This window comes from Lacerta agilis, chromosome 2 (assembly GCF_009819535.1).
Source record: "Lacerta agilis isolate rLacAgi1 chromosome 2, rLacAgi1.pri, whole genome shotgun sequence".
NCBI lineage: Eukaryota > Metazoa > Chordata > Lepidosauria > Squamata > Lacertidae > Lacerta > Lacerta agilis.
Genome location: NC_046313.1, coordinates 30,614,278 through 30,640,912, shown reverse-complemented (window position 1 = coordinate 30,640,912; position 26,635 = coordinate 30,614,278). Strand labels below are relative to the sequence as shown.

General features: G+C 40.0%; 1 protein-coding gene across 2 annotated transcripts in view; it reads right to left on the bottom strand.

The window, feature by feature from the left end:
• Positions 1-26,635, bottom strand: part of TMEM104 (transmembrane protein 104) — a 77,445-nt gene that overhangs the window by 13,950 nt on the left and 36,860 nt on the right. For both annotated transcript variants that reach the window (XM_033139253.1, XM_033139254.1), the window contains exon 9: positions 12,975-13,068. In XM_033139253.1, coding sequence (XP_032995144.1) covers positions 12,975-13,068 — 94 coding nt within the window. The remainder of the gene's footprint in view (positions 1-12,974; positions 13,069-26,635) is intronic.

The window sequence follows — 26,635 nt, the reverse complement described above, 5'->3', positions numbered from 1 at the left end:
AGTTTGGATTTGATATCCCGCTTTTCACTACCCGAAGGAGTCTCAAAACGGCTAACATTCTCCTTTCCCTTCCTCCCCCACAACAAACACTCTGTGAGGTGAGTGGGGCTGAGAGACTTCAGAGAAGTGTGACTAGCCCAAGGTCACCCAGCAGCTGCATGTGGAGGAGTGGAGACGCGAAACCGGTTCCCCAGATAACAAGTCTACCACTCTTAACCACTACACCACACTGGCTCTAGGAGGAGGAAGCACCAGGAGGAACACAGTAGGAGGAAGAGGAGAGGATATTGCAGTCCCTCTGAAGGTGGGAAATGCCCTTAGGTGAGGCTTCAGGGACAGATTCCTCCTCTCACTGTTGCACATGCTCATAGACAGTTGTTGTCAAGCTCCCTTAGTATAAGCAAAGGCTCGCAAAATGTTAGGGTGATGGCCTAGAAACCCAGCAAAACACTGGCACTGAGAGGTTCTGAGGTAAGATTCAAGAGAAATGCAAACAGAGGGTAAATGATGGACAACATTGAAACACTAGTATTAGTCTAACACACCAAGATTAAAAAAGAAATATCTTGGAAGCCTCACTGATTTCAGTTCCCCTTAATTTCAAGTAATCATGTCTTTGATCAACTTTTTTAAAGTTTCCAGAAGGAACAGGAAAAACAATAGTCTTGTTGCACCTTAAAGACTAACAAATTAATTATGGTGTAACTTTCATGGATTAGAGGTCACTTAATGGGATGCATGATTATGTTTTTTGTTTTAAGTTATTTAACAGTTCTCCTGCAGATGGCACCGTCTTCTTCTTCACATTTATTTGAGCCATAGGCTTCATTCTATGCAAGCTTTAATAAAATTTATTACATATTTCAGTACCCAACAGTGGCAAGAATAACAAACTATAAGAACTGCAATGTCTGAAATACATCATTAATATATCACTCTTAGGAACAAGAACTCAACAGAAATGACAAAGAAGTTCAGAATGTGAGCAGGCTCTGGAAAAAAAAGTGTCCCCAAAAGAGGACACAGGAGCAATGTGGAGGGTCAGCCTGTAAGGAGATAGGGAAGACCATGCAAGATATAGGGAGGCATTATAGTCTTATAAAAAAAGACTGCAGGCACCTAGTCAGCAAAATGGGAGTGCTGTTTTGCCTAATTTATTCTCATCCAGTACACAGCAAAAGTTCAGAATTTGGGGGCACTAGCATAACTATGTACTTGCTACGCTGCTCAATTTCAACCAAATGTACTTTATGAAATTCACTTATGTCGCCCCATGAGAAAAAGGATGATATCTTATCCCTCAAACTGAGTATGACAGAATACTTTGCATTTAGGTGGTAAAGATGTGAAAGTACTGGGAAAGAGTCCACACTGCTGTAGTATTAATAATAATAATAATAATAATAATAATAATAATAATAATAATTTATTTATACCCTGCCCATCTGGCTGGGTTTCCCCAGCCACTCTGGGCAGCTGCCAACAAAATATTAAAATACAATAGTCTATTAAACATTAAAAGCTTCCCTAAACAGGGCTGCCTTCAGATGTCTTCTAAAAGTCAGATACCGTATATACTCGAGTATAAGTCGACCCAAATATAAGCCGAGGCACCTAATTTCCCTACAAAAATGTGGGAAAGCTTATTGACTCAAGTATAAGCCGGTTCACCTTTGCCACTGTGGTAGAGGAGGAACGAGCAGCCCAAAGCAGCCCTTTGGGCTGCTCCTTCCTCTTCCTCCTTTGCTGCTGTGGAGCTCACCCCGTCGCAGGGTTTCGAACCGCCATTCTTCTGATCAGCAAGCCCTAGGGCTCTGTGGTTTAACTCACAGCGCAATGTTCCCTTATGTTATACAGAGAAGGCTGGGATCCTGTCCTGTTTAAGCAGGAGCCAGGGAAAGTGAGCACCTGTGGGGTTTTAATACTTCCTTAACTGATAGGCTTTCTGCCTTCTGGGGTCTAAAGTTTGCATTTATGTGAGCAGTTCAGGAATGGAACAAGCTGCCTGGGGAGAGTAAAGAGCCACCGTTCTTGTACACTTCTTAAGGAATGGTTGACTTGAGTATAAGCCGAGGGCAGCTTTTAAAGCACAAAAAGTGTGCTGAAAAAGTAGGCTTATACTCAAGTATATACGGTAGTTCTTTATTTCCTTGACATCTGATGGGAGGGCATTCTACAGGGTGAGAGCCACTACCATGAAGGCCCTCTGCCTGGTTCCCTGTAACTTGGCTTCTTGCAGCGAGGGAACCACCAGAAGGCCCTTGGCACTGGATCTCAGTGTCCGGGCAGAACGATGGGGGTGGAGACACTCCTTCAGATATACTGGACCGAGGCCGTTTAGGGTTTTAAAGGCCAGCACCAATACTTTGAATTGTGCTCGGAAACATACTGGGAGCCAATGTAGGTCTTTCAAGACCGGTGTTATGTGGTCTTGGCGGCCGCTCCCAGTCACCAGTCTAGCTGCCTCATTCTGGATTAGTTGCAGTTTCTGGGTCACCTTCAAAGGTAGCCCCACACAGAGCGCATTGCAGTGGTCCAAGCATTTGATAACTAGAGCATGCACCACTATGGCGAGACAGTCCGCGGGCAGATAGGGTCTCAGCCTGCGTACCAGATGGAGCTGGTAAACAGCTGCCCTGGACACAGAATTGACCTGCGCTTCCATGGACAGCTGTGAATCCAAAATGACTCCCAGGCTGCGCACCTGGTCCTTCAGGGGCACAGTTACCCCATTCAGGACCAGGGAGTCCTCCACACCTGCCCGTCTCCTGTCCCCACAAAACAGTAGTTGTGTCTTGTCGTGATTCAACCTCAATCTGTTAGCCGCCATCCATCCTCCAACTGCCTCCAGACACTCACACAGGACCTTCACCACCTTCACTGGTTCTGATTTGAAAGAGAGGTAGAGCTGGGTATCATCTGCATACTGACGAACACCCAGCCCAAACCCCCTGATGATCTCTCCCAGCGGCTTCATATAGATATTAAAAAGCATGGGGGAGAGGACAGAACCCTGAGGCACCCCACAAGTGAGAGCCCAGGGGTCTGAACACTCATCCCCCACCACCACTTTCTGAACACGGCCCAGGAGGAAGGAGCGGAACAACTGTATGACACTGCCCCCAGCTCCCAGCCCCTCTGGAAGGTCCAGAAGGGTGTTATGGTCGATGGTATCAAAAGCCGCTGAGAGATCCAGCAGAACTAGGAAACAGCTCTCACCTTTGTCCCTAGCCCGCTGGAGATTATCGACCAGTGCGACCAAGGCAGTTTCAGTCCCATGATGAGGCCTGAATCCCAACTGGAAGGAATCCAAATGCAGCAGCTAGAAATGTTGTTTAAGCTTAGGAACAAGGAACAAGGTGAAAGTTACTTTAAACAGCATAACTTTAAACTTTTTCCTACATTTATCCACCGTTTTGAGCTATGGCAGTGCAGGTGCCCTGCCTCATTGTTGTTGCTTTAGTTTTCTGGCTACTGCTTAGAGGTATTCACAATGCCTTGCTCTGAGAAAGGCTCCTTGGGTGTTTCCTCAAGTGCTAGAGCAAGGGAGGAGGTGGGTGCGGATGTTGGAGACACTCAGTGTGCAAATGGGTGAATGGTGGTGGCAGAGACAGCAATAATGGGAGTGGAGAAATATGAGAGTGGAGCAACAATGAGGCATGGGAACAACAGTCCATGCTTGTTAACCACATTTGCCTGCTGCCTGAGAAAATGGTTTCAACTTGCCTCATTATAGCACCAGCTCTGCCAACGTATATTTGGACAGAGCTTCGGCATGTCATGAACAAGATGGAAATCTTACATAACGAGAAAACTTCTCGAATTTGGTGGGTCCAGTATCAAATGTAGCACCACCACAATTTCCTAGAACTGCCTGGGCAACAAAATACTCTACTACAGATATTATGGCATGTTGGGTTACTCCTCCTTTCTACCCTGGATGTAGCACAAGATTGAAATAAACAGTTGCTCTGAATGCCACAGCTAAACATAACTGAAGTGGCCCATGCAAATGGCACAACTTTCTCTTCCAGTCTGGGGAAAAAACGCTCTTCTTAAACACTCATTTTATCTAGCAAGATCTTAAACAGCCAGATATAGCACTCTATATCATTCTTGATTTTTTATCTGAAACTAACAAGGGACTAAGACTCAAACTGGCACCACTTTACCTCACCCCTCACTCCCAACAGACGATGCTGAAAACTAGTTCTTCAGCAGATGTTTCACAAAGAGATGAGATTGTGGAGAAGCATGGTATTTCAACTTTGTCATTGTAAATATATTTTCTTCTCCCTTCTAGGTGCATTATTTATCCACTATACAGCTGTTCTTGTCCTCCCTCAAAAGAAAAAAAGAAAATGCACACATACAAACTTGGTGAGATATGGACGTTGCTTGAATACCCTTAAAGCAAACATGAAATGGCTTGTGGCTCAGAATTTTACCCATCCTACCAGTACAGTGTGTAAAACAGACTCAAAAGAGCAAGAAGTCTGAATGGGCCTATCGTAAACTGTCACAGTAAGCTCAGCCTTTTATCAGAAGAAAAGTGCCTGTCTAGAGGGGAAGGATGCTGACATACTGATCTCACTACAGGAGACTGGAAATAGCAAGAGTTTTTAAACCTCTGTACAAGCCACGGCTCTAAAAAATTGAATCATTCCCCCAGCCCCCTTTCCCAATTAGCAATTGTCGAATTTTAAGAGTGGGAACAAAACTAATTCAGAGATGGAATCTCTAGATGAATTTACATTTTAATTTAAAAACAGCAGCAGGACAGCCACATTACTGTATGGAATTATGAATCTATGCAGCAGCTCAGAAAAAGAGGGTTCTTTTGTTTTGTTTTGACTAATTGCTCCTCTTAGAGAAGGCAAATGGTAACAGATAAACCACCACAGAAGAAAATCACATGCATTTTAGGTGTTTGTTCTAAGTAAGGATTGAGCAACACTAGACAGAGGCTCTCTGGAAATGCAGAACTAGTTTCTTTCACTTGTGTAGCAAACAAATGCATCATATGCTTTAAATAAATAAATAAAAAGAAGCAGCTCGCTGGATCTTCTCAAGATCAGGGGAAATGAACACATCATTAAGTGACTATCCAAAGTTCAAACCTAGAACCATCACACTCAGTGTTGCTTGGGAATTCTAAGAAAACAAAAAAAAACAGTAGTTTTGAAACCAGTGGTTAAAATCAGGAGTCCTGAAAGGTTTATTCTACCTTCTTAGTTCAAAATGGTGTTCGACTGTATCCATAAAGACAAAAACCTCTTGATGTCAGGAACCACCATGCAAAATTGGGTTATAATACCCAATTTTCATTCATATCCCAAGTTCAAGCACCATTACTGTCTAAAACGTTTATCAATAGTTTATATAAATTGTTAAATGTGTACAAATAATGGGAACCGTACTGCACAAAGGGCCTCTTCTGAAAACCATTCCACATGCTACTTCTCCATCAGAGGCACTGCTTAATCTGAGCATTTTTTCCAGTTGTGTGTATGTAGGGAATCTGCCACTTGTATTGATTTCCTAATCTATCCACTAAAGCAAGGCATGCTGTATCGACACAAACATTTTCTTAAAAATAACTTTCCAAAATTTAAAGCCTCTGTATTGGAAAGCAATTGAATGAGAGTTCAAAGGATGAAAAGAAAGAACATGCATAGATGTGCAAAGCAGAACTCTCCAGTTTTATTGTCAGTTTTTACTGCAATGCTGCTATAGGACCTAGATGCACCTACCTTAATAAATATACCTACAATTGTTCAAAGAGACTAACTCCCAAGTAAGCGGGCAAAAGATTTCAGCCTTCATCTTCTGTGTGGTCTTATCAGTTAGAAGAGCAGAAATCCAGCCACTACCTTTCCGAAGTGTTTGTGACAGTCCATGGAAGAAGACTGCACAAAGGACTAACATGCTAATTTTCCTGAAATGAGTAAATTTCAGGGCACCACTGAAGAAAAACTGGACTGAGAAATTGAAAGCAAGCACTCTGGGGAATTTGCAGAAGGCATAACTGTTAAAATATAACAACATCCAATAATATCAGATATAGCATCTGTAACAAACTGAACAAAACCTGCCCCTGACTGAGGGCTAGCTGGGTAAACTCTCCAGCATTGGCTCTGCAGCCTGTTAGGAGTCTCATACTGTAACAAGTTGCAATTAAATGCCTTAGCCGCTAACACACTGAATGTTTAATGATGAATTCTTCCACACTGTTGTGTTTTTCTCATGATCTCTAGCCCTTAATATATGCTTCTCAACACATGCAGTGCAAACTAATTGATTAACCAATTAAACATTCCACATTGCTGGACGGAAAAAATGAGGCACTGCATGCCAGGGGTCTAGGCCAAGGGTGGCTAACCTATGGCCCCCCAAAGTTGCTGAACCATAATTCCTGGTCATAAACTGACTGGGGTTGATGTGAGTTGCAGCTGAACCACATCTGGAAAGCCACAGCTTTGCCACCAGTGTCTAAGATGATCTATCCATTGTATCTGTTGTGCAGATCAGAAAAGTATGTGCCATGATATCCTTTCATCATGTATACTTGAAGTTGCTCTGAGCATCAAGGAAGGATTTGTGTGATGGTGGCATCCTGAAAAGTATGTTTCAGATAACTACATATAGAATACCATTCTACATAATTCACAGTAGATCCAGGTGGCATGTCGTTTACACAAAAAAACAGGATGAGCAAATGATTTTTGAAAGGAAGGGGTTGTAATAGAACTAATATAAGCTACTGCCTGTCAGCTAGTTTTCACCACGTCAGTTCATCACAATATTAACATGAAGCCTCAGACAGAGGATTGTTGTTAAGTTAAAACTGCACACAGGCAAGATCCACTGCTTTCCAGGTGCATTTGAAGCTGCTAGTTTTACCTACAAAGCCCTAAATGGTTCGGGGCTAGGATATCTCAAGAACTGATTCCTTCCATAATAACTCACTTGTCACCTGAGGCCATCATCAGAAGCCCTACTGCTTGTTCTGTTGGGAGAGACATGTCTTGCAGTGATAGGAGACAGAGCTTCTTCAGTGGCAGCACTGTGGTTATGAAACTCTCCTCTGAGACAGGTTTACTCATTTTTACTGGTTTGTAGGGAGGTGGTGGTTATTTTTATCCCAACAAACTGTGGGAATTGTTGTTGTTGTTGTTGTTGTTGTTGTTGTTGTTGTTGTTGTTGTTGTTGTTGTTGTTGTTGTTGTATCTTCCTCTTTTTAAGTAAGTGATGGGGCTAAAAAATTCCTGTTCACAGTTTTGGAAGGCTGTTTGAGGGCTAAAAAATAGTATATATATATTTTGTAAATAATAAATCCCCAGTCATACAGGAAGTATTGTTATCCAACTACCCACTGAGAAATCTACAAAGAGAGCAATTCGGCAATAATTTCCATGTAACATTTGTTCTTATAGTAAGCAATAGTATATCTTATTGCCAAATCTGTCTACACCATTGCAACCTACACACATTACTTCCTGACCTTCCTTCTTTGACAATGGGAACACAGCCTTCTTTTTTTTAATGAAAGCCCTTTAAGCATTAATTTTGGGGAAAACACACTACCAGCAAGAATATACAGCCTTCATAAGAAAAATAAAAATTGTGCTGTTGTCTGGCAAAAAAGAATAATATCACACTGCATAAGTAGTTCCCTCCAGCTTATGAAGCAGAAATGAAACAGAATTATAGACAAGCACAAAAGACCAAGCTCAATATAGGCAAAATACAACTTCACATTTATGTGTTCCAGGTCTTAAGAATGGCTTTATTAAGATCTGATCAAGAGTTGATCTATCCAGTCTAAAAATCCAGTCGGCTCCAGTTGGTGGATGACAGCACAGACAATGAATAGAGAACTCCAGTGCGATCATTCATTCACAGATATTCCTGGCAGCAGATGATACCCCAAACCAATCCGGTTTACTGAGGCTGCATGCAGCCCCCATGGCTGTTTGTCATGCGCATGTGCACACACAAAGAGGCAACACTGGAGCTAGTTTAGACCAGCCATGTGGTCAGGTTCATCTGGGAGCAGATTCATAATTGGGACATCTTGACTCGGAGACCAGATAATATCCAGCAATCCAACAAAGACTCTGTCCTATTGTCTGGGACATATGAGCTTAAAATAATTGCGCGCACACACGCGCACACACACACGCGCGCACACACACACGCGCACACACAACCATCAAGGTTCAATAGAAAGGTTCAGGTACCTCGCTTAGCTTCCCAAGGCAGTTGCAGAGATAGGAGGGAAAGTTGAACTGAAGGAGTAGAAGAGCAACAGGGAAGTTAGAGAGGTAAGAGACCATTTAAATAAGTTTTAGCAGTAACAAGCACACACTGAATGAATTGGTGGACTAGATATTTGGGAATCTTCCATATAGTTAAAGCTATGGTTTTCCCAGTAGTGATGTATGGAAGTGAGAGCTGGACCATAAAGAAGGCTGATCGCCGAAGAATTGATGCTTTTGAATTATGGTGCTGGAGGAGACTCTTGAGAGTCCCATGGACTGCAAGAAGATCAAACCTATCCATTCTCAAAGAAATCAGCCCTGAGTGCTCACTAGAAGGACAGATCCTGAAGTTGAGACTCCAGTACTTTGGCCACCTCATGAGAAGAGAAGACTCCCTAGAAAAGACCCTGATGTTGGGAAAGATGGAGGGCACAAGGAGAAGGGGACGACAGAGGATGAGATGGTTGGACAGTGTTCTCGAGGCTACTGGCATGAGTTTGGCGAAACTGCGAGAGGTGGTGAAGGATAGGCGTGCCTGGCGTGCTCTGGTCCATGGGGTCACGAAGAGTCGGACACGACTGAACGACTGAACAACAACAACTATGGCCATGTGTGGGCATTGGAGCTGACAATGGGATTCAACCAAAAGGAAACTAATTTGGAGGAAAAGGAAGTTATTTTGGAGGACAAGCACTATACAATAAGGATGAGTGAATTATTCTGGATGTGTGGTAAAGCAGCTGGAGAGACAAAGAGCAAAAGGACTTCATTGATTACTCAATGAACAGTGGGTTAGAAATTATTTTAATAAAATAAACAATAATGAATAATGAATATTAAGTACAAGTGATTTCCTTTATCAATGTTTATGGTCAGATTATTTCATAATTAACTAGGCATGCTGCCTTGGGATCATCTCTGAGCAAGAAGCTACATTAGCTTACCTGAAACTTTTAAAGATCTTGACACCATTTTCTGTGCTAAGAAGAGCCAACTTACATAACATTATTTCAGTTTTATTAAGAGACACTAATTATATTACGTATATATAACTGAATGACACATTTGCTTCTTATACACAGATCTGCTTCTGCTACTAATGGAGCAATATAAAGGCACTGATTTAGCATTGGACTGCTGGTAATCTTATGCAACCACTCCTTCTGGCGTCTAACACATCACCAGGCATTGTCTGCAAGCTTTTGCACATACTGCTTCAGCTAACAGCAATATAACAGGGCCATAGCTAGGCTTATTTTCAATAATTCTATTAACACACATGCCAGAGTGGCAGAATTACTGAGGCTAGAATGGGTTTTAATATGAAAACAAGATCAGCATTTTGAAAGTCTTTTTTAAATGAATGCACAAAGAGTGATCCCTAGAGGAGTCAATATGGATCCAGGCATCTGCATTGAGAGGCACTTTTATCTGGAGCTTGCTCCACTTCAGGTGATGTGTCCCAGTGCCCTTCTTCCTCTTATTTGTTATGACAAGGAGTTTGCTACATCGTGCCAGCCTTTGTTTCCAGACCATGCCCAAAAGTCTTGGCTAACAGATTCTACCCCAGCTGTCGGGAGCTGCTGACTTTATCACACTTGTATTCTGAAGCCCTAGATAATTTCAAATATTTCTTATGCCATATTGTTGGCCTGATGTTTCAGTAGGTGGCTGTCTTCAAAACAAAGGGACTGTGTTCATTACCACTGAAAAACGCAGGTCCCCAAGATGATCTTCATATGTAGCATTGTTGTCAAGAACACTCTGCTCTATGGTCATCTTAATTTAGCATACACCTGAAGCAGAACAGACTAATGTTTGCCAGCCTGAATGAAACCACTGAGCACAGCAAGGCAACTCCTGTGCCAGGCATACTGTGTGTCAGATTTTAAAAATCATGTTTTACTAAGGTTAGTCGGCTCCCCCAAATTTATTGCTCCATTATAAAGAGATTCTGGTCTCTGATTAGCCAAGTTCATTGTGCCACAAAGAGAATTAACCAAACTAAGTAGAGGGAGAAGACTACAGTGTACTGTAATCCTATAAGTAGCAGAAACAAAAAACAAAAACAGATGCATGCCTGTTAACAGTACAAAATACTAATTAGGATCTGTCTGCCTAACACAAAGAGTTTGGCATGAAAGCTCAAGGGTGCTTCCAGAAACACCTTTGGCACCACTGCCTTGTACTGAGCCAGGAAATGCTATCTGTGCTCTTGAGTCCAAGTGGATGGAGTCTGCAAAACAGGGGTGGGGAGGCGAGTTCATTTGCTTCAGTCAAGGCCAGTGAGAGGGTTGTTAACAGCAAATAACTCCATTTCCAAGCTGAGAAAGGATTGCTCTTCAAACTCATAATACCACTTAATAAGATCGTCATTTGCTCCAACGAGCATGGAATTCGCAAAGCTTGCATGTGCTCATACAATAACAGGAAGATACTAGATGCTGGTAAGAATCTGAACCCGCTGCTGCCCTGCATAAACAGATACTGCCCTGGATGACAACAGGTCTGACACTTCAATAAGATCACTAAGCTCATATTTTCCTTCTCTCAAAAAATAATTTACTGAAAATCATATGCACTGAATAGTCAGTAAGGGCATAGTAATTAAATTTTACCTGGGGGCTGCTTATCTTCCACTGACCCTGAGCAGGAATTAAAGTAATGAACAGGTTTCTCCCTACATTGTGCCCAAACTGTTCTCACCTTTCTCATCTTCACCAAGCACTCAGAGGCAAAGCCTGGCTTGTGTACTAAGGTTTCATTATCTTACAACTTCAGGAAAGACAGGTGTCAGGTTTTCAGAGAGACAGGATGAGATCAGTATGATATATTTACACACAACACAAAGTGAAAGTTGAGTGATCAGCCCTGGATCAGTGACCTTAGAAGGAGTTACTTTTTCATTCCTAATACCACTTAATGAGATCACCATTTCCAGCAAGGATGTCAGAGCCTACAAAGATTTTATATGGACAGGGTAAAAATGGTGTGATAAGGACAGTGAAGGCTGGTTCATTAGGGCTACTGGGGCACAGCCCTCCCACTCGAGTATGTCAAGGAGTTTTTAAACATTTCCTCCCCCAAATCTCAAATCCACACACTCTTTCCTGTTCCCCACACATTTTATGCCTCCTTGGACTTAGAGGCATTTCTGCCAATCTCCTGTTCTCTGGCCAATCAGCTTTCTGCATCACTCAGCCAATCCTAAACCCGAATACAGCTTTGGCAAAGAGGTCCCTCCCATGGATCTCTAAGCAACAAAACTGTGTGATTGATTGGACTGCCTGACCAGACAACCCATTATGAAGGCTTCTACAGTGGTACCTCGGGTTAAGTACTTAATTCGTTCCGGAGGTCCGTTCTTAACCTGAAGCGTACTTAACCTGAAGCACCACTTTAGCTAATGGGGCCTCCTGCTGCCGCTGCGCCGCCAGAGCATGATTTCTGTTCTTAAGCGGAGTTCTTAACCTGAAGCGTACTTAACCCAAGGTACCACTGTACTTCATCTATTGTTATGAGAACTATATGGCATAGCCACTATAGCAGATATGGAAGGAGTCAAAACTGCTTCAGATACAGCCCCATGAGGGAAGCTTTAACTTATATCACAATCATTTGTCTGTTCTGAGCATTCACAGATCTGAAGGCCACACCTCAGTGCTTGTTCACTGAGCGCCCTTGCTTTTTGCATTTGTCTTTGCTTTTTTGTGTAAAGTGAGCACCACTGGATACAAAATGAATCTCTTGTTTGTAAAACAAATGCTGTTGTTGTTGCTTACTCATACCATTTTTGTTTCAGGGATAGGGACATTGGGAGGACTTGATCCATGATCCATGACAATGGGATTAGAATCTCACCCCCACTCCAGCCACCTACTCTGTAGTGAAGACTACATTCTCTTAAAAAAAGGTAATGTAGCTGCCAAATCAGATCATCTCTCTTTAAATTCCCAATAAAGAGTTAATGGCGCATGATCAGGATTAAACCTTGTATCTATTTCTGCTTTTACAATAGACTTTTGAAAAATGATGTTACAAAAGTGTAATAAAAAGACCTATGAATGCTAGAATAATAAGTGCAGTCCCTTTTGTTAGGGTGATAATATCACCAAATACCCAGCCAACCATTTTTTAAAAGATAACTGGGAAATTATTAGCATGTCCTGTGTTTGTTGATCTGTCTAATCTTGGGCTCAATACCTCATTAAAGTCTTCTTCCTATATGTATGCTGCCTGCAACAAATGTATCCCAAACCTTAATTAGATTCATGAAAAACTGCTTTCGGCCGTATGAGGCGCATAAACACATACAAATGTAGCTTCAAATTCAATTACACCTTTAAATAAAATGCATCTATCTTTCTATACTGCGGTTCCCTCTTTACTCATGAAGTTTGTTATTCTCTCTAGGTTTCCAAGATGTCTAGCAATTGCAGCAACAAACCCTAGTCTCCTGGCTAAGAATCAGAGAGGTTCATGACATAGAAACTAACAACTGCAGCGCTGTCAAGGGAGATACAAAGGCCAGCAATGCAGCAATTCTTGCAATGCTGGCAGTCTCGCCTATCAGCTACCATCTCACTTGCATGAAAAACTACTCATTGAAAGCAGTCTAATGTCATGACTATTGTAAGATCAGAGGATGAACCCACAATGATATCATGATTTGTAATGTGCGTGCAGAACAGCAGTTGTTCATGGACTTACCTATCCACCTCATGAGTGATGTCAGGATCTGAAGATACTTTGTTTTCTGCACATTAAAAAAGGTGAATGGGCCCAAGAGGATGGTAAATGCAGCCTGAAATAAGGAACAAACAAAAAGTCAAGAAAATCATGGAGTTAAAGAAAAGCAAACTATGTACAACACATAAAATGTCTCTATTACTAATAATTATTCATTTGTTTAAAAAGCAAAACAAACTTTTTTCACAGTCAAACCATTTGACTGACATCTGACTAGGGCAGAATTAGAACATTTGTGAAATTTTGGTTCAATTTTTTTTGCTAATGACTGCTACGTAGCACTACAAAATATTTATTTTCCATTGTTTGCCCATACTCTGTTTAGGCTTGCATACTCGCTGTTGCTAACCTATTTAGCAGTATTATTCTCTAGAGTTTAATAAAAGATACTGTAATGTCAATATTAAACACCCTATACAAAGAATACATCATTGGGGGGGGGGGGAGAGAATTAGCATATAATTAACAAAAAATGATGAGCAAATCAGTATAAATTTAGGGAAGGTGCTAAAACTTCCAAACTTATTCCTGTTTAACCCCTCTATAGGTATCAAAATGAACAGAAGATTCCCACTTCAAAATGGTTGTTCATTCTTCTTCAATTTGCAACCGAGACCAAACTTGTTAAGTAGAACATGACACACACACACCCATTTTTGTTTTCCACCTCCTCATATTTGCCAACGCAACTATGCTTTACATTACTTCAACTTCCTCTTCTTGTAGACTCTCTTCAAATAACCCAGCAGAAGAGCCAGTATATTGAATGCTATCAGATTCTGTACCATTATAGTTGTTGTTGTTGTTGTTGTTGTTGTTGTTGTGTTACTGAAAAAAAGTTGTAGTGGCTACCAGGCCCCTGGGTTGGGGGAGAGAGAGGCTGTATCCAATCATGACCACAATGCTGAATGGCAGGATACTTTAAACTTGTCCCCTCACCGTTGGCCACAAAAATATCACCCCAAGCTAGCCTTTGCCCTAAAATACTAGTATGTGTTGCCCCCTGAGGCAAATAATCAACTAGGAAGGGGAGGAGAAGGCAATGATTTCTCATTCAGAAAGATGTCCCAGTAAGATTCTAGTCTCCCCTCACCTGTTACTGAACTTTTATTTTAAAAAACAGCTAGAGACCCAATTTCAGATCCCCCTAACACATGTCTCTTCACTCTTATCCAGACCATTTTAATTATTGTGTGACAAACAAAAGGGCAGCAAGTCAGCCCTCAAACTGCCAGATTTTCAAAATTTCACATTACTAATATAGATTCTCTTCTTTACTGGTGTCAAGGACAATTTTTTATATTAAAGGTTACAAATTGAGACACACTTTGTCTTAATAGATATTGCTCTTTATTTTGCATAATTATATCAATGTTCTGTTCCCATTTTTTTTAAGAAACAGTAAAGCTGATTCTGCAAAGTACTTTGTTAAAAGCACGTAATAAAACTGCTGGGAAAAGTCCTATAGATCCATTACACTGATAATTAATAACTCAAATAGTTAGATCACTATTAAATGTCAACCTTTCTTTAAAATGTCTAGTTTGTAAATATTGATAAAATATTGGAAGATTAATTTTAGACCCAATTTCCATTTATTTCCGCTGTCTAGACAAGCAACATTCTTTTCTTATCTTGTTTATTCAAAATTTATAAATAAAATACCAAAACCAGTAAAGTCTGTATTATTGTAATCACCTATAATGGCGAGATAAAGAGACTAAGAAAGAGGCAGAACTTATCTAACAGTTAAAGGGCAAGTTAACATTAGCTGCAATCCTGATTCTACATGTCAGTTCTTTATTAATTCTTACCTAAAGCTGGTAGTCAGGGAGCCTGTTTAGTCTCATTTCTATGAAAGCCATAAATATTCTTCAAAGCTCTCAAAAGTTCCCAACGGTGCAACAATACTGCAGCTTTGTAATATAGTTCAATATTTCAAAAAACTTGGCTCTCCATTTATTTTGTGAAAAACTCATTATTTGCCATATGAGATGCTTTTATTAATCACAGTCCATCAGCTTGGTAGTGCTGACTGCTTAATGAAGACTGGGAGAGTATGAAATGAAATTTGGGGATAACATTTTTATATATGCAAATTTTCCTGTCCTTAAAATACCCCCTATGTTCTTACAACATACACCCACTTATTATTCAAAATATTTTGTAAAAATACAAAGATAAGTAATATAAGTGAGAGTTACAGGTAGGTAGCCGTGTTGGTCTGCCATAGTCAAAACAAAGTAAAAAATAAAAAATTCCTTCCAGTAGCACCTTAAGAGACCAACTAAGTTTGTTCTTGGTATGAGCTTTCTTGGTATGAGCTTTTTTATTTTTTACTTTGTTTTGACTATAAGTGAAGTTACTAATTTATAAAGTTCTGGGGGAGAAAGCCATTTGGACCATTGAATTTGCATTGTTCTGCACTTCTGACGGTTATATATACATAATGGACTAGATTTTGTCAGCGGTATGGTGTGAAACTGAATGCAACATTTTTCCACCAATAAGAATTTGATGAATTATGCTTTCTTGAAGCAAGTATATTGTCCATGGGAGAATATGAAAAATGTGGTCCAAAGTAAAATGTTAAAATATTTAATGGTTCTATCTTTAAACTACTTTATGAATATCTGATAGTTTTCCCTTTACTGAAGTCACCTATTCAAATACATAGCCATTACTACCGGTATTTCTATTCTTCTTAATTTTTAAGCACTTGCAAAAACAAAAAAAACAAAAAAACAAAAAAAGCAACACCAGGGTATGGTACAGTATGCCACAGAATGACAGAATCCAATTTTCAGGTTTTAAATTTCAATATCTTTATATTAATATAACACACACACACACACACACACCATATAATCAAGTCACCTTCTTTAAAAGTATCTATTTCTGTAATATGCTTTCCAAAGAAAGGTTTATGAGAGCCATTTCATAGCCATTCTAAAATATATATTTTTATATCTGGGATAACATCTGAGGAAAATTATATCTTCCCCATGGATTCAAACTAGAAAAAATATTTTTTTTCTAATCTCTCGTGCATCCTTTTTTCTCTCTGGGACTGCTTCCATATGTTCCTGATTTATCTAATAATCTCACACCTGTAATTCTGATGCATCTCTAGGATGAATATTTTGTTTGTCTTCATTTTCTTCATTTAGTTAAGATATTTTCGCCTTTCAAATTACAGCATCAAGTCCATCAACAGTAAAACAATTATTATTCAGTTTCCTAATTATTTTAATCAACTAATTCATTAAAGGGATTCTTCATTATAATAAATCAGCTAATTCGTTAAAAATTGAGCCTCATATTACAAATGAAATAACAATCATTTGCATGAAATCAATAATTAACCAGTTCATTAAGCCCAATTACTTAATTCAGTTCCTTCTGCACATTTAAGTTTTATCAAATTTTAATCTCATTATTCTTCAGAGTCATAGTTGATCATAATAGCAAATGTTTCACTATTTCACTGATTTATCCAATTATACGTTCTTCTACATGCTAATTTTTGCATATTCTGATTGCAGAATAGTTCACAAAGTTAAAAAGAATGATGACATCATAACATCTAATTTAATACTCCTGCCTTGATTGAGAACCCTTAAAAATAAAATAAAGAATTAGCAGTATGTCTCTATAATGGCACCCCAGCTTCCCTGGGTCCTGTGCTGGGCTGGGTGAAGGAGTTCCAGCCAAGGCATCATGTATAACCCTCTGCTTATCCACCCTTCCTGTTAAAACTCTCAGTGCCACCAGGTGAAAGTATTTTTCTATAAGGCTTCCTTTTACCAATCAACCTAAAAATTCCCTTGTGCCTCCTTGAGAACACCTGCAAGTAGCATGGAACTTAGCTTAGACATGGGGTGGTTTTCAAATAACATGAGACTACAAGGGTTTTATGAATTAAGACTTAAGGTTTGCTAAAATAGTTCTTAAGGAAAAGTTTTGACACAGGAATAGTTACAAGCTTACAAGCATTTCTGTTTTGACACACCAGTTATATAATTTCTTATGTGGCTGCACTAGAACGTTTCCTCTGACTGGTTTATGTATTTCAATAGTATCAACTGATACTATTGATACAAAATGACTGATAATTTTGTATCAACTTAAAAATGTTATAAAAGTGACACTGAAAAGAGCTAGTTGTTTGGAATGCCATATTTACTATTATTTTACATTATTTATATCGTAATAGCGGTCTGGTGAGAGGACCCTTCCCCTCTGTACTGTATTTAAGCCATGCTACTGAGGGATTTTGAAGGGCAATAAGACTTGCTGACACTTGCAAGATGTTGAGGAAGACTTACCATCATCACCGTCTCTGACATTTGCCTTTTGATGCTGTCGGTGTCCCCTAGAGGAGAGATGTGGGAGCCAGCTGTATGTCATCTACCCCTCTCCTCTGAACTGAACTCCTTGGAGTGCAGCAAGACCAATACCAAAAAGTTTATTGTTTGTTAACTCTTGCATTTCTTTGAATTTATATATTTAAGCCTAGATGATTACTGCTGAACTTTTTCTGTGTTTGCCAAATAGTTGATTTTTTTAATCATTTTTTAATTTACTGGCATGTTTTGTATTTTGTATATTTGTATTTCCAGTGCTCTGTATTTCAATGTTCTGAATGTTTGCTGCAAGCCACTTTGGGCACAGCTCATTGTGGAAAAGTGGCATTTAAGTAAACTCAATCAATGATGTTTTGAGATGTATTACTCTTCTTGTGTTGTGAGCCACGGAGGGCACATTTATGCAAGAAAGTAGCCTGCTAATTAAAACAACCAACCAGACAGCTATGACCTCCTGCGGACAGTAAAGTTCTCCATTTGCTGCTTCAGAAAATAGCTCCTCCTCTATGCCAGCCCTCTTTCTGCAGATCCCAGTGGGCGGCAATGGGACCAATGGCTGAAAACTACTGGTCTAAAAGCAATGTGAGGATGTGAACAGGATCAGATAAGCATCCTGAAGCTGCCTTTTGAAAACATGCCCATTCAGAGGCCCTTGACAAAATGCAGCATTAGCAGCCAAGAATAGCATTTCATCTATGCAACTTTCCTTCACCGCCCAGGCAACACAACAGTATCAGAGAAACTGCACAGCATGCGAAGGAGCTGTGACCTCTTTATGCTGATTTGCTATCACTGGGGAATGAATTACTACTCTACCAAAAGTCTCTAATTAACTAAGCTATATAATAATGAGAAGAGGGCTTTAAATAACACTCAAAGAATGTCAAGAGGTTTGAAATGTGGGTGAGCATGGACTGAGTTAAGTGAAATAGAATCCTATCCCAGAGGGATTATTTTTATTGGCAAGGGAAGAAGGTGGGGAAAAGATTACTAATAAAGAGATACATTGATCCATTTAGTTTATGTTTTCTTTTCTGTTCCCTGTATCAAAGTTCTAAATATAAAGAATAAGTGAAAACTTCCGTAACTATGCTTGCACAATTAGAATTAAAGTGGAAAGTGTTATGGGACAAAAACATACATTTAATGGGCTATATTTCTGTTTTAATTTGTTTTAACTAGCTGCAGTGGCTGATGACACAGTATGTATGTGTTATTTACCTGACTTCCCTCTGGCCAAGTCACTGCATATCAGGATGGAGAGATGGGGGGGGGGGGTTGAGGATGAGGGGGTGATAAGGTCGGCACCAGCTGACTCACAGGATTGGCTCTACTTGCATGCTAGTACTGCACTGACCTCACCACTGCCTCCTCCTATCCCCATGAAGCAGTAACTAAGCAGGAAGGAGGTCAGGTAAGTGATAAAGTCCCACAATGCTGTTCACTACTGCCCAGCAACAATTCAATGTCAAACCTGATCTAGCATTCCATGGTAGCTTGGGGAATCAGTGACAAACAGACATGGAGACTGAAGTTAACACTTAGGTTGTCGCAGCAGAAGCACTTTGGTTGTCCCCTCCCATTCATGCCTGGTTTAGAGGCAATCTACAAGCAATACTAGCACAATATGCTCAACTGCAGTTAAGATTCTCAGATGTTTCCCTTTCTCACTGTTATATTAACAATGATTATTTGGTGCACTCCAAAACACATGACCACAGCAAGCAGATCAAAAAGTTGTATCAGTACCAAAAGAAGAGCAGCCATCTTTTAAATCTGGAAGTTATTATTCAGTTCCCAGCCCTTCTTCCTTAGGAACACACAAACAATTAACACAACCCCCTTCAAAAAGAGATGATTAGCTCATACATCAAAAAGAGCTGAAACAAAGAGACAGACAAGGGATGTGGATAATTAAGGAACAGGTGTTCTCTGCAAATTAGAACACACCAGAACCAACTGGCAAAAACAGCACCTTGGCCCAGCAGAAGGAAGGACGGAGAATCCCCAATGGACGAGGTGACAGGATTTGAATCCTGTAATTGCCTCAGATCAATTGTTGCTTTAGGGTGCAAAGGCCTGTCTGGAAAGCCTAGTCTACAGACATATTTGCGGCAGCAAACTCAAGAAAGAAAACTGCTGCCTGTTCAGTTGCTATGAGGGTAGATGTCAGAAGGGTTTTAAAGTAAACCCTTCTGAGACAGTTTTGTAATCTTACTTGGACATGGTTATAAATTCTCAAACAATCACCACCATATCCTGTCCCACTGATCAGCTTCAGAGTACATCTTCAAATACGCCCTCTCCTTCACTCAGTTGATTATCACAGAAAAATAACACACAAATCATTGTACCCGAACTATGGATCTTTTTCCAATCCCTTTGATTAAGAAAATATATATTTTGCTCCTACTGAGTCTCAAATAGAACCAAAAGGCATGAAGTGCGTGATGAATTTGCTTCTCTAATTGTCCAGTCCCCAAAATAAGGATAATCAGAGAGGAGGTAGAATGGGGGTTGATGTCACTAACTGCCACTAGCAGGCACAGTGGAGCTATGTCTATCATTAACCAGCAAAAAGTACAGTTCCAAAATAAAGTTCTCACATGCAGGGAGATTGACGAATGAACCACAGGTAACAATTAAAACCATTTCCTAAGCAATGATTGTTAGTTTTGCAATAAAATACATTGTGAATAGTTCACAAATAGGAAGACCAGCATAATTTTTATTTCAGAAACAGAAATATTCTAAAAGCTAAGACTTTTGCAGCCTGCTATCAGGGAACAAATGAACTTTAATTATCTCTTGTGTTAAAAAGCAAATCATTAGCATATGAAAACCTAGGATTCATCCACACTTTCAATTGTCCTGATGCCTTATCCCTGGAAAACCCACTGTTTACTGTAGAATCAGAGCAAATTTCAATCAGGTTTTCTCTGGATTGATGTTTGCTCCGATTTAGCACTAAAGAATAGGTTCTCCAGGGGAAAGCAGCAGGGAAATGGCAAAACTGCTTGGAGCCATGCCTAGAAAGCATAGGGCAAGTAGAAAACTACTTGGAAGTGTGCTTCATAGGCACAGGACAAGCAGAAGTATGGACAAAAAAAAACTAAATAAAAAAGAAGTGTGGACGAGCCCTTATAAAAAGGTAAAGGACCCCTGGACAGTTAAGTCCAGTCAAAGGTGACTATGGGGTTGTGGCGCTCATACAGCAACTCCGATCATGAAAATAAATAATAATTTACAGGATGTGCATTATACTCATGGACAGAAGTAGGCCACACTCCTATTTAAGGTGGGTTGCAGCAATGACATAACTAACATATTGTGTCTAATGATTTAGGCTGCAATCCTAACCCTACTTACCTAGGAGTAAGCCCCACTGAATTCAATAGGACTTCTGAGTTGACGTAGTTAGGACTGGGCTGTAAAAGAGAGAAAACAGAGAAAGGGTGGCCAGATGCACATAAGGGCAGCTCACCTGCACTTTTAGAATTTACATGGAAGAGGGAATTTCAAAAGAAGTGGGTTTTCTCATCTTCTGTACTCTTTAAGATGCAACTGAGCATTTCAGAGAGAAAAACAGGAAGGCAGCAATATATAATTAAAAATAAAAGTGGGCCTCCATGTAGTAGTCAAAGATGGGTCCAATGTCTGAAAGGATTCAAGAATATTGAGATGGAGTCAAAAGTCAAGGATCCTGTTCATGGTTGGGTTCCTGACACAACTTAAGGTTTTAACGTCACTTTTTCTTCAGAAAAAGAATACATTTTGTCTGCACTAGCTCAATAGATATTAAGCATCAAACCTTTCAAGCTATAAAGCTGTAGCTAACCTCACAGAATCCTAGTTGGCACTTCAAGAGTTCTGGAATTGGCAGCTTACATCCCAAGCTACCTATTTTAGAAATATCTAAGGCATTTATCACCCTGCCTGCTAAGCTTTAGCAAATTAACCTGAGGCAGAACAAACAGGCAAATCTTCAAATTGGAGCACATTATTTAACCCTAGTGGTTTACAACTGACAACAATCGATTCAGAAGAAAGGTTCATATCAAACTGAACAAGATAAGAAATTATGCCTGCTTTTCAATCATGAGTCGTATATCCATTATTACATCCTTTGCTGTTAGCAAGGAGAATATTTTTAAACCAAGATCAAGCAAGGCAGTTATTTTTATCTACAGGAAAACTCCTATAAGCTCTATTCATTGCTTCTCTTGAGCAGGAGTGGGGAACTTCTAACCCATGGGCCTACCAGGGCCTCCTATTTGCCCCATGACATCGGTTTGGCCCAAAGCACACCCACACATGAAATCATATGTCAAGGCACAGGTAAACCAGCAGGCCAATTTAAAAGGAAGACTCAGGAATGAATTCTAAAATGAACTCCTAAATCTTTCTTTCCAGCTGTAGCTTGAATGCAAGCTAAGGCTGCAAAAGAAGAAACTCATAATCTGGAGTGCATGCAGAGTGCACTCCTAATTCTTCTTGTGCATGCCATGGATTCAAAGTCACATCACCTGACACCAGGTAATGGAAGCCCCTTCCCCACTCTAAGTGGTCTGCAGAACGTTGGGAGTTTTGAATCCTGCCCACCAAGCAGGATCCAGTTCCTCACCCTTGTTCCAGAATGACAAACATTGATCAAAGGCTACTGAAGTAAGCAACTAGAAGCTCTGCACTAAAATGAAGAAGCCAGTTTCCTTATAAGTATTTTGCATATGAAACTAGACCAACCCAGCACACAATAGAGCAAGATGGAAACAGTTTTGTATCTTTTACTGAATATTTTGTTTCCAATCAGTTAGTAGCTAGGTGATCCGGGAGGCAGAGGAGGAAGAGGAAGAAACACAGTTTATCTCTCTAAATTGCCTCCAGGCTAGTGAGGGAATGAGCAGTAGGCCAGCTTACAGAGCTGGAAAAATGTTGATGTACCAAGGTCTGTTATTACCTCCCAAAGTCAACATTCGTTTAAGTGCCTGTACCAGAATTCAGAATCTCACCTTCTGCATCTGTTGCCATCAATATTTTAAATTACATTCTTTTATTAGATAACAATATAATATCTTGGGCTCAGCTGAACCATCTTGCTGCAAACACTAAGACTAGGCAGTTAGTTACTAATAGAATTCCATACATAAAGTGTTGGAAGGGTTACATTAAGAGTATGCAGCTTACTCATTCTTCCAATCTAAAATTCAGTTCTCAACACTTCTGTAGCAATTTGTGGTTTGTTTTTATTTTTTAAAAATCTCATGAAAACTCAACAATCTTTTAGTGTGAATTTCTATTAACACATTTCTCTATGCAATTTTTCCCTAACATACTGTATTTTTGTATGTTATTTTCACTAATACATGCATTTATATGCACACTTAATCTTAGTATATGTTTTCTGTACACCTTATTTGGCAGCAGAATTGCACTGCAAAATTCAGAGGTACAAATTTTGAGTGAAGGCTGTTTAGTTCACATATGCTTTCGGAGAATGCAGATTTGCTAAGTTTGCCTTTAAATGCGAACTGAATCAAATGTATCCACCAACCCTACCTACTCTTACCAATGAAATGTGTTTATTTTTAAACAGCCCTTTTTCCATGCGAGAGCAGTATAGAGTCTCATATTTTTCCAATGTCATTTAATTGTGTGGGGGTTGTAGAAATACTACAGCCTGCCTGGCCTACAGCTGCGAGGTGTGGGGCAGTAAAAACCAACCGTGTACTTTAAGGAGCAGAAAAACAGAATGTCCTTCAATAGAGGATAAATAACAGCTCAGCTGAAGATCTCTTCAACAAAGGACATTAAAATGTTGATAGCTTTGAAGGTTGAATAAGATCCTTGGTAGATGTGTAAGCAATAATAAAGCCAGTAAGCCAAGTTATGTTGCTGACAGAGGCAAGCACCCTAGATTTTTTAAAACTGCCCATTCTGCAAACTGATCCAGAGTTCACAGGGTAGCTAACGGCCTAAGTAACAAACTCTGGAGTTAGTTGCTGGTAAGCACTAGGCCATTTAAGGAGCTGCTAATGTGCTTCAAATCACAATAAAGGTGTTTCAATCGCCTACAAAAACAATTTCAAGTACAGCGCCTCTATTTACTGCTCCAAAAACTAGTCATCACTGCTGGTTTAGTCTATCTGTTTTCAGCCTGTAAGGCCATTAGCAATATCTGGTGGAGTAATTTTGTGACAAAAACCCCAGCAACTACTGTCCTTATGCCCCCATTACAGAAGCTGTGCACACTGCAACAGCATCACACACATTGATATTACAACTAATCAATCAATTACAAATGTCAAGAGCAGGAAAGGGGCCTGAGTCCCTTGATCTGATGGTCAACGCTCCCTTGAACACTCCTTCCTGAACCTTGCTTGCCATCTGTCTTGCCTTTGCAGTTTGACAGTTGACATGCTTCTCCCTCTCATATGAATTCTGATCTTCAGCAAAAGCACCAGATGGCTCTTGAGCTAAAATCTAAGCTTTATCCTTCACAGTTTTATGATACAAATCACAGGAAACAGAAGATTCCATCCGCTTGGGCAGCACTCTCCAAAACCCTTTGGAAGTCTTAAATTATAAAAATTGAGAGCTATGATAGCTGCTATGGTGCTGATATCTAAGAAAATAGCATGTCATTTTTTTAATTTGCAAGCTATTGAAGATGCTTTTAAAAATGAAAAAAAAAGACAGAGAAAGGAAATGTGCTTCACCAAGAAGGCTCAGGTGCAAGCTGGATTTTAAATGGCATTTTTGCTGAATGGCGAAATAAATAAGCAGAAATTATTTTTCTTTATTCCATGCTTAGCCACACTTAAAAACACCTATTAGCATTATGATGATTATAATTCTTAGGCTCAAAAGCGACAAATGTTTTTGTTAACTTTTGAAATAGGTATAAATAGGGCTAGCAATTACAGTGGTACCTCGACTTACGAAATTAATCCGTTCCAAAGGCGCACTCGTAAGTCAAAATCTTCGTAAATCGAAGGCACCACCTCGGAACGGGGAAAAAATTCGGAAGTCGAAAAAAGCGCATTCAAATTTTCGTAAGTCGAGGTATCGTGCCGCTGCTTTCCCTTCGCAAGTCGAAAATTTTGGAAGCGGCAGCCATTTTGTTCGCTTACGGAGGTCATTTGGAAGTCGAAAAATACGGAAGTCGAGTCGCTTGTAAGTCGAGGTACCACTGTAATTTCTGAACCTTTAGAATATATATCCTATGCATATAAAGGATGTAAAAGTAATTAAAATTTTGGAATTGAACCCAATACCAAGAGCTAGGAAAACATACTCCTGCCTTGATTTTAAAAGCCTGTTGTAAGGATTAGATTGCTAATCTAATTAACCTGGCCTCAGCTTCTTTCTTTCCAATGAAAGAAGGGGACAAAAACTGAATTGTTTGCACAACTGCTGTGCTCATTCAGTTAAGGAATGCCCACATTAGTGCAATATTATGATGAAAGCATGAATTGTCATGGTCAACTATGTCATCTTTGCTGTAAACTAAAAGACCAGCTTTTATCAAGGGCTGGTATAGTTTAACAAAAATTATTAAACTCAGTGGGTTGCATCCTGTTTCACCCTTGCTATGTTTAAAAGACCCAGAATGTTTTTCAGAAAGCAATTTGACAAAAGGATTGTGGTTCCTAGCGCTAATAGAACAAAATCATAGCAAATAGCAAGCTTGCATCTAAAGTACAAATATGCTTCCATTGTCATTTTTTACGAGTGTGTGTGTGTGTGTGTGTGTGTGTGTAGAAATACAGACACTGCCAATTTTCTAAGGTGACTGTTTAATTCTTCATTGCCCGAGTATTTATGGTGCAGTATCTTGTAATCACTTTAGCGCCTCCTTGGCTTCCAACCTTCTCCATTCTGTATCTTCCAATTACATCAACACAGAGGGGGAAGGGAAGAAAAGCAAATGACTACAAGAAAACAGCTGAAATGTGCCAAACTGCTTCTACCGTACAGAACAACACATGCGGGTGTTTTTGTTTCTTTCTATGTTATGTATTTTTGTGTTTTTATATTGTAAAAACACTTATATTGTAAGATCCTGAAGTTGAGGCTCCAGTACTTTGGCCACCTCATGAGAAGAGAAGAATCCCTAGAAAAGACCCTGATGTTGGGAAAGATGGAGGGCACAAGGAGAAGGGGACGACAGAGGATGAGATGGTTGGACAGTGTTCTTGAAGCTACTAACATGAGTTTGGCCAAACTGCGAGAGGCAGTGAAGGATAGGCGTGCCTGGCGTACTCTGGTCCATGGGGTCACGAAGAGTCGGACACGACTGAACGACTGAACAACAACAACAACATATTGTAAGCCGCTCTGAGTTCCTCAGATGAAGGGCGGTAGGGAAATTTAATGAATAATAACAGTATCGTAAGTCTGCTCTGCAAGAGTTGTATTTGCTCTCAAAAGCTGACAAAATGTTTCTCTAAAGTGTGCATCAGCAGTGGACTAAAGTTAAAAATTAATTCAATGAATATATGAGTTTGCCTCATAGGTAGTGAAACCACAGGGAAGGATATTGGTTTTGCTATTTAACTGCTATTTCTAGGTTTTTAGGACTGTGTGTCTGTCTTCCAACTTTGTACCTCAGCTTCACACATCCCCATCTCAAATATCAGTATGACCAATGCTTTATCCGCATTGTTTCTTTGGGTTGAGATAATTTCCTGGTTCTTTTGTCTGAACAAGCAGTGGTGCATGTGCTAAGGTGGAACTAGCCAACTACCTTGTGTTGTTGTTACTTACCTAGGCAGGGCTAAGGCAAGGCAGGGAAGTAGTGATGTTGGGGCCACACACTTGGTAGTGGCAAGAGCACTGGACTGATACTGATATTCCCACTGGTGCCCTTATGTGGCCCCAACAGGGCCACTGCCTGCCCAAACAAACACCAGCAATGTCAGTGCCGCTGGTATGAACCCAAGCTAGACCATGCCACTGGCAGGGGTGGAATCCAAATCTGCCACTGTCATTAGAATTGCAAAATTAATTGAATTTGACTTATTGATGCACATGCACACTTGTACAATAAGCATTCGGGAGAAAAAACTAAATTTGTGTGCCCGCCCCCCCCCCCAATTATTTTATGATTACTAACATACATTGTCAAGTACAGATCTCCCAAAGTTTAGGTGTCTTGATCTATCTTCTTCATCACTGAGGGTGCAGTGTATTTACCCCACACACTAAGTTTAGACAACTCAATAAACTCTGCTCCCCAAAAGGAAGCCTTCATAG